General features: G+C 32.5%; 1 protein-coding gene across 1 annotated transcript; it reads left to right on the top strand.

The window, feature by feature from the left end:
- Window positions 1-2,649: 2,649 nt before the first annotated feature.
- LOC110808373 (Plant invertase/pectin methylesterase inhibitor superfamily) lies at window positions 2,650-5,844 on the top strand. The gene is made up of 2 exons (XM_022033859.2): window positions 2,650-3,600; window positions 5,015-5,844. The coding sequence occupies exons 1-2, from the start codon at window positions 2,739-2,741 to the stop codon at window positions 5,701-5,703; spliced, it is 1,551 nt and encodes a 516-aa protein (XP_021889551.1). The 5' UTR covers window positions 2,650-2,738; the 3' UTR covers window positions 5,704-5,844.
- Window positions 5,845-10,027: the final 4,183 nt, after the last annotated feature.

Raw genomic sequence — 10,027 nt, 5'->3', positions numbered from 1 at the left:
GATTGGGTTAGTTCATTGGATGATAGACGGAGTATTCAGTAAATGTTTTTATTCTTGGATAAGGAGTAATTACTTGAAACTCAAATAAGCAAGCCACAACAGCATTATCTTCCTCAAAAGCTAAGTATATAACAGCCACTTCAGTAGCTTGTCAGACCATTTGGTTTAAGAGAATGCTAGCAGAATTATAGTAAAAGCAGGAAAGAGCAACAGAGATTCTGTGATAACAAAGCAACAATTTTTGTGACAAAAAAATCCAACTTTTCACAGCAGACCAAAACATATTGATATTCAGTTCCATTTTATTCGTGATTTGGTTGTTAAAGAGGAGATTATTTTGAAGTATTGCAACACAAACGAGGAATTAGCTGATATACTCACAAAGACATTATCCAAATAAAAGTTTATCGATTTCAGAAATCTTCTTGGTGTGTGTAATTTTGAATCAAGAGGGAGTGTTAAAGATTAATTCAAGAATTAATCAAAATATGTTGCAGATATTTCATAGATTTTATGCTAAATAATTTTTATTGATATCTTCCTGATCTTATGCAATTAGTTTTCATATTTTTCTGCTTCTGTTAATTTGTTGTTAGTGGTAGAATTTTAGAGATTAGGGTGAGTATTTTTAGCATTTTTAGTTTGGTTGTAAACCTATATGAAGGCAAGTTTAGTTCTGCAATAATATAGCAGATAACAACAAGTTTTTCTACAATTTTTATGTTCTTTATTTGCAGAAAGTTTCTTCCTTCAAATTCTATTTATCAAATTGTTCCAACATGTTTCACATCGGAAAGGTGGAAGTCTATAGTGTTGAGAGATTGTGGGCCATGGGGGAGTCGCGACAATCAGTGACCGAGTAGGGGGAGGAGGAAGAGTTTAGGGCATTTGCTTGTTAACCACATGGAATAGGCAAAGATAGAGTCACGTGCAGAGAAATTGGCTTCTCTTCTATTCTTTGGCTTTGGTTTTGATTTTTCAAACCTAAAATTAGGGTTAGAGATGGTTTATACATATATATATATATATTATGTTAATATGTTCACCTCTAAATTGTATCTAATTGAGTTAGTTTTACGAATTTTATCTCTCCTAAAATAAGGATCGAATTAAAATATCTTTGTATTGATCTAATCCGAGTGGAACATAATGGTTTAGTTTGCTTTTTGAATATAATTTGATGATATATGAATACTCTTAAAATAATCATGTATTAATTTAATTCTATAATTTACAAAATCTTCTAAACTACTACTAAATGATAAATATAATTTTTTGTCATTTAATAAAAAACTAACCCTTAAACATAAGTACATACATACAAATTTTGTGCTGAAAAAGATTGTATGATAAATATAAAAAAGTGTCAGATCCCCATTTTTACTGCTTTGCGAGTGTACATAAATAAAAATAAAAGGATGATATACATTCATATAGTAAAAATATATGTTAGAAAAAAAATTTCATATATAATATATTATATACATATACAGACGATCATATGAAGTCTTTCTGGAAAAAAAGAAAAAGAAAGATGATCATATGTATGAAAGGAGTTGGAAGGGCTGCTATTAGCATAAACGTCAAAGATAGGGTAATTGAAATAGTCCAATAATCAATTCATTAATACCTCTTGAGCATTTTTAATCTTCCAGTTGGCAAGTCAAACATAAATACCTCCTCCATATCACCTACCTTCAGCATTCTAATTACAATTCCAAACATTAGTTGAGCTACAATATAACTGTGTATATGCATACACATATATATATATATTGGAATTTATACTCACATGAAAATAGACTAAAATAGTAACTATTCAACAAAAAATATTGATTAATAACTGTGGTTTTAGTTATTAATACTGAGAAGAAGCTTTAGTTCTACACAGGCCTTTTGCATATTGAAAATTTAATCATAGGACTAAAATTTAACAGTAAAAAAGAAAAATAATTGAGTTAATACACACTAATGTATTATCACATTTTTATTTATTAAATCTAAAGTGATTACTATAATTAATCAAACGATCAAGTCAAATGTTTACAAATATAAATACATTACGTAAATGATCAAACCCACTGTTTTCATCAGCTTTGCCAATTGAATTACATAATTAACAAAATACCAACTAGTTGAACCAGTAAGTCTTGACTTTGGACTTGAGAGATTGATTGAAAGCACCTCTTCCCTGTTGTTCATGTCATTAACTTGGAATAAAGAAGTAAGCTCAACCAATTAAGTTCATGCAAACCAATACTTTCTGATCATTATTCTTTTCGCATGAATATTAAAATTTCAACGCGGTTTAATGGCATAACATTTCTCCTCCTTCCTTCTCAAGTCAATATATATTAAAAACCCATTAATTACCAACTAATACATATACAAATACAGCCACATACGCACACACACACACACACATTATATATGATACATAGATTTCGTTCAAATAATTAATTCCAATTAAATTTTGCTACATGCCTACCAAATTATTATGTGAGCATTAGGCGTACATACATGTATATATTATTAACATTTACGTTCAATTAATTGGATAATTGGACATTAAAATTTAAAAATGAATAATCAAATTAAGTTCTACACCTCCATTTCATCTTTAGTCTCCATTGATATACCAAACCCTATCCTCAAAATTCTATATAAAGCTAACAATTAATCAAGACTCGAAACACACAATCATCTAGTATAGCGGTACAAAAGATATACATATATCCATGGCACTAAGAACTTTTATCACACTTGTATTGGTGCCTTTTTTCCTATGTTCCACCATCTATGGCTACTTGCCCAAGGAAGTAGCCTCATGGTGCAGCAAAACACCTTATCCACAACCATGTGAATATTTCTTGACCCACGACCCAAGCCATACGGCCATAGTAACCGATCCCGACTTCCTTAAAATCTCCATGCGGCTCGCACTTCAGCGCGCCTTGCGAGCCCATAACCACACCTTCTCCCTCGGCTCAAAGTGCCGAAATGAGCGTGAGAAGGCTGCATGGGCTGATTGCCTTAAGCTCTATGACTACACCATCCTCAAGCTCACCAAAACACTCGACCCTACCACCAAGTGCACTGAAGTTGATATCCAAACATGGCTCAGCACAGCTCTAACCAATCTCGATACCTGCCGAGCTGGGTTTATGGAGCTCGGTGTACCTGATTATCTTTTACCCTTAATGTCAAACAACGTGTCCATGTTGATTAGCAACGCTTTGGCCATTAACAAGGCACCCTATGCTCCTCCGCCACCCAAAGATGGGTTCCCAACATGGGTGAAGCCCGGTGACAGGAAGCTGCTGCAGTCTTCGTCTGCTGCATCTCAGGCAAACATTGTGGTGGCGAAAGATGGCTCGGGGGACGTGACGACAATAAAGGAGGCGGTTACAATTGCGTCGAAGCGATCGGGAAGCAGTAGATATGTGATATATGTGAAACAAGGGACTTACAAGGAAAATGTTGAGTTTGGAAGCAAGTTGAAGAATATTATGTTGGTGGGTGATGGTATTGGCAAGACTATTATCACAGGGAGCAAGAGTGTTGGCGGCGGAAGTACAACCTTCAATTCAGCCACCGTGGGTAAGCACAACATTTACTACATATAAATAAATAATATATATATATATATACATATACTATACATAATCCTCTTTCATTATATGCAAGATCACTGACTCCAATGATTTAGATATGTTTTCAAACAATAGATCTTGTTTCAGTATCAATTTCTGGCTCAAACTAGTAACTATTAAGTTGTTTAATTTTGAATATTTTACAAAATGTCATTTACAGAATTTGCTAACTTAGTTGAGCTTTGGAATATCTAAAGATTTTTCAAAGTCATGCACCATGCAGCTTTTGGGCGGAAATTTCTATTTACTCAGATTTTTTTAGTCTGAAAGAAAAGTAAAAGCTTCCATTTTAATTGCCTCTTCTTAATTAATTTGAAAATATAATAGTAATTATTTCATAATTTTTAAGTTCTTTTAAAGCAATTATATTTATCATATATAATGAGTTATTTTTACCTTAAAGGAGGGGCTAGCGGGTGAATTCTCTGAGAATTTTGATAAATACAAATTTAGAACTATGCCCCGCTTAAAAAATCTAACTGAAGCTGATCAAATTATCATTTTTAATGATTATTAAATTATTATTATGCTTAGATATTATTTATGTTTATTTTTTCTTCAGCAGTTTGATGAAATAAAAATAAGTTTAATTCTTGCTATTTGCCAACCAAACACTTCGTCAATGAGGAATTGTCCAAAGTTTGTTTCGTTCGAGGAAAGTGTTCATACATGAAATGATTTTGACGTCTTCACAATTTAGTTAATTTTTGTATTAATTAGTTAATTAATTGTTTTCGATGTTTAGTTTTATTTCGTTTTAATTATTATCTAAATCCTATTGACGCAACAGAAACAAGTACCTGAACAATAAGCTGGATTGAGCAAAAATTTCTCAAGCTAATTATAATATATACATATATGTATATATATGTATATTGACTTTCTTCTAAGTGGGGTTTAAGGGCTTACGATATATTCATATTATATTTATATATATATATATATATATATAAGTAAAGTCTTTATCAAGAAAAGTAAATATTAAAATTAAACATTTGTTGAAGATGTGCCCTCCAAACTCAGTCAGTTAATTAGTTGTAAACTTGGAAAAGCTTTGGTTTAATGGTACGTAGGTAGGTCCGGTTTAAGATTAATCAAACTTTCTAATTAATTTCCATAGATAATTTAATAACTCATTGATAGCAATATATTTTGATCAGTTCAACTCCATGACTATATACATACATATATATTTTTTAGGTTATTTTAAGTCGTGAAAATTAACTTATAGTTATAATTACCAAAACCCATATAGAGTCATTTGTTAATTAATTCATTATGTCATTCTAAATAATTTATTATTTAGTACTTTAAATCATGTATCTATAATAATTTCTAATTTAATTTGTTATTAATTACAGCTGTTGTTGGAGATGGCTTCATCGCTCGTGACATAACATTTCAAAACACTGCCGGTCCAGAAAACGGCCAAGCAGTGGCGCTGCGCTCCGGCTCCGACTTCTCCGTCTTCTACAGGTGCAGCTTCGAAGGCTACCAAGACACCCTCTATGTCCACTCCGATCGCCAATTCTATAGAGATTGCGACATATATGGCACTGTCGATTTCATCTTCGGCAATGCCGCCGTCGTTCTCCAAAACTGCAACATCTTCCCCCGCAAACCACGCAACAAGACCAACACCATCACCGCCCAGGGCCGATCCGATCCGAACCAGAACACCGGCATCATCATCCACAACTGCAGGGTCACCGCTGCTTCCGACTTGAAACCCGTTCTGAGCTCTGTCAAGACATATCTGGGCCGTCCATGGAAAGAGTATTCAAGAACTGTTTTCATGAAAACTTTTCTTGATGATTTGATACAACCGGCAGGCTGGCTTGAATGGAGCGGTGACTTTGCACTTAAGACATTGTTTTATGGAGAGTATATGAACACGGGTCCTGGATCTTCAACCTCGAACCGGGTCAAGTGGCCGGGTTACCGTGTCATTACTTCTTCATCTGAGGCTTCCAAGTTCACTGTTGGTAATTTCATCGCCGGTAACTCTTGGTTGCCGGCCACCAATGTTCCCTTCACCTCTGGCCTCTAATTTAATTTTTTTTTTTTTTATTTGCATATCTAATTGTTATATGTAAAGATAACAATTGTTATACGTGAAGTTCCCATTCTGTCACAAAGAATAAATTTTTTAGTTTTATGAAGGAATAATTAAGATGGTTAATAATTGCTATCTTTCGTGTTGGGGATGATGGGGGACGTTATAGTTAAATAATAAGTATATTATTTAACAATATTATGAGGACTCTCAGATATTGACTTGTCATATTCTTTGTGCAATTAAAATGTGTAATGAGAAGTGAAAGTAATGATTGTTCTTCCTATTACATTTTATTTTTGGGCAAATTATGCATGTATCTTTAATATTTGAGGATCGTTAATTAAATCTATTTATATTCTTTTCACTACCTTCTACGGAAATTTCAAAGAAAAATGTATGACAATTAGTTTTATAAAGTTAAAAGAAAATGTACAATAAGTTTCTGTATATAGTGTCAATTTGTTACACCACTGCAACCTTCATGGTTTTTTCACAAAAAGATATAATCTTAAATTAAATTTTAATTTATATTATTTAAATAAAATATGTGTATAGTTTTTTATTTTATAGATATATAATTGTTATTGATTAAGATAGGATTCCACTAGGAATGTAGCCATTGTTAGTCCAAACTTGGAGACCGATCTTTGACAAAGTCGAATCGAGATTAACAAGTTGAAAAAATATATTTTTGTCTAGTATTGGTTGCATTACTACAAAATAGTCTATTTACCATTAGTTTAAGTTGATTGCCTTTTTGAACTTGTACACGTCGCTAGCATTAAAAAATAAAAGAATTTGTAGCAATGATATTCAATTTGGGTGCATGCTTTGCAACGTTTTTTGCGACACCTCTTTAAACCGTCGCGAAAGTAAAACATTTATTTGCCTACTTAAAAGATTTATTTTCACCTCAAATAAAAGAAAACTCATATTCCTAAGTTCATCCAGTGCTTCTACAAAAACTACATGCCTCCTAACTGAGTAAGTTACCTTCACGAGTAGTTCCCAATCTGTTGGTAAGAAACAATTAGCAATGACCATTAACAATGACCATTTATAGTAATAAACAAATGTCACTAGTAAAGAAGAGAGAGGGAGAGAGAAGCATCACATTCCATCCCCATTCGCCACCAATTATTATTGTTTTAATTTAATATGTTTGCTCTCGTGATCCCCATTCCCTTATTATATTATATATGCATGTCTCATCATCAAGATGATGTAATTTGTAAATAATAGAGGAAGATTCTTTTTTCATAAAATTCATGTGTGTGATTGATGTAAGCATGGGTAGGCTAAAAGAAGTCATGAAGACCCAAAACACATCCCACAAGCTAGCAGCAACCACGGGAAGAAGAGAACCTGCGAGACACCGGATTCTTGCGAGAAGTTGGAATCCCACAAGAAAAAGGAAGCCCATACAATCATTACCCGTGCGCAAGAAGCCTCACGAGAAGGGGATATCACGCACACAGCCAGGAAGTTCATGTGTACGTAGGCTACCCCATAAGCGCATATGCGCGTGCACAACATGCTAGCGTAGTCGCGCGCGCATACAGGAGCTGTGGGAAAGAGATTTTGTCTACAATAAGGGAGATTCCTATTCCCCAAGTACTTTTCCAAGTTCCACCTTGAATTTTAGAGTAAAGTCGGCCTAAGAAACTTCTCTCAACCATCCAATACCAAGAAAAGCCCAAGATGGATCAAAGAAGAGAGCTTGAAGCCCACTTAAAATCCCACAGGCTTGGGGATTTTCAGGCCAAGTTTTAGCCTAAAGGAAAGTGAGTTTCAGCTCACCTGACCTCATGGTCCACGCGACATGGCTCACACACCTCACATGCATGGTCTTATGTGAATTACACACATGTCGAACGTGATAAGGACAAAAGAGTCCTGCTGGCATAAGAATCTCTTCCCCATAGAAAGTCTAATTTCAAAATCGTTTTTTCTTTTGAATTTCTTGAATAACTCTATTCTAAAAAGAAGACTACTTATGGCTAAAAAGAAAAGTCCTAGAAGAAGACCAAGAATGCATCTTAGGAAGAAAAGAACTCGTGGGAGAGTTCAAGAGGTAAAACAATTCCCGTTTGCATGGGAATCCTACCTAAGGGAGAATTCTAACTTCTCTTTTTTGTGACTGAATTAAAGACAATTTTGGATTATTTTTTTAAAAAGAGTTTTGGCCAAACTAAAGACATACATGTATCGGGAATTACATTGCAAAAGGGATGACAAATCATCAAGTAAAGAAGTAAGAAGAATTCAAGGTGAATTCAACCAAGAGTATCCTAGTCGAATTCATTTTTTCTTATTCTACTTCAACTCAAAAAGTGTTCCTATAATTTCAAAAAGGACAATTCATCAAAAATTAATAATTTAAAGGGATTTTGAGACAAGAAGCACAAGAACATTCAAATCCAAATAAGAGACTTCAATCAATCCAAGAGAAAAGACTTTATGTTTTAATTAGAGTTTAATTATTTTAATATTTCCTAGATTAAATAAAATTAAGAGTTTAATTAGATTTTTAATTTTTTAATTCAAGTAGAATTAAGTAAGTGAAAGTCTATATAAAGGTCTCACCTTTAGTTTAAAAAGGAATCAATTCAGCTAAAGTTTAATAAAAATCAAGTTTGCTTCAGCTTCGATTATTGTGAATGCTCTTTGAGAGTTTGCCTTCAACTATCTTGTTGAGTTAAGGACTTGAGTCAACTTATTAAGATAATCTTTATGGCGTCTTTTTCAATTTTACTTGAGTTGATTTTAACTTATCAAGATAACTATTGTGACATTCTAATCAATTCCTTTATTCCAATTATCTTATTTCACAATTCAAAGTGAATTGTTAGTTAAGTAGGGATGATTTATATAGATATTTAAGATTTCTACATAATAACTTTATAAAAAAAATAACAAATCGTTTCATTAAAGATTGTTAGATATGAAAAACACCATCAAATGATACAATGAAAGCCATAACCAAACACTATACACTACAACTAGGAGAGTACCCCTAATTAACTTACAAATAACCAGCCTCAAAAGCAACAAGTTGCAGATTAACATCTATGAGAGTACCCTTAAACTCCTACAAGAAACATAACACCTAGCCCTTTACAGGTGTGCAAGAAAAAAAACTATCTAGATATCACTTGATAACAAAAACACAATCGTACAAGAATAAGTGATAGGTATTGTTGTTTGAGATATCACCTGATGGAGAAAAATATATCTACAACTATAATAAATTCTTCCTGAGACTGTTAAAAATATTTGAAGAGATATGCTATCTCAATATAATACTTTGTTAAAAATAGAAAGAAAAAGTAAGAGAGACTAATAGAAAAAATAAAGTTTTTATTTGTGGTTGTTATTGAAAACCTTTAAGTATATAAGTATATATAAGCACTAATACAACTCTTAAATTTTCAAATACATGAATGATAATTAACTCTAATTTATGAACCATAACCTATAAAATCAGAAACCATATTTATATCCTTAACTCTATATAAGATAAAGAGTAACCAAATTATTATTTTAAACTCCTTAGTTAAGTCTCCTTATTGTAAATTATTATTTTAATTCCTAGAAGACAACGAATCTCTTTAACTTGCAAATTATAATTTTTAACAGAAACAACCGTATCATGCACACGGCCCTACAAGATAAAACTCAATCAGCACATCAAAAAAGCCAAGAAACAGTTTTTAAAGAAAGCAACACAAAATAAATCATACCCATAACCCAAAGCTAAAGTCTTGCCATAAAAGATGTCAGACACAACCTTGAGACCAACAAAGGAATAACACAGCTCTATAGAGATTGTCGCCTACACAAGTAGAGCTGTTTTATATAGGATGGTATAATACTCCTTTACTGACCTAATACATGTAAAAAATGAAGGTAAATAAACAGAGAAGCACCCAAGATTTTGCACCCAGTTAGTAGCAGATGCATAAAAAAACCCAAGCTATAAAATAGCAAATAAACGAATTAAAGCAATTTTACCATCATAATCTTGTACAATAGAGTTGCTAAAGACAAACAATAAGACCACAAACTAGAATATTTTTTTATGATTGAAGCAAATACATAGACACAAAGTATTATTTCATTATAGAATGCATTTTTAAAAAGAAAGTATGGTTCAAATATGTGAAGACTCAATATCAAATTGCGGACATTCTTATAAAGTCTTTAAAGTCCAAACACTTTTAAAGATTGCGAGTAAGTCTTGGAATAAGGAAGAAGTTCCAAATTAAGGGGAGTATTGAGATTAATTTAAATTTTGAAGATTGTTTAGATTTAA

The sequence above is a fragment of the Carica papaya genome, chromosome 5 (assembly GCF_054855325.1).
Source record: "Carica papaya isolate Zhongbai chromosome 5, ASM5485532v1, whole genome shotgun sequence".
In the NCBI taxonomy this organism is placed as follows: Eukaryota; Viridiplantae; Streptophyta; class Magnoliopsida; order Brassicales; family Caricaceae; genus Carica; species Carica papaya.
This window is presented reverse-complemented; position numbering and strand designations above follow the sequence as displayed.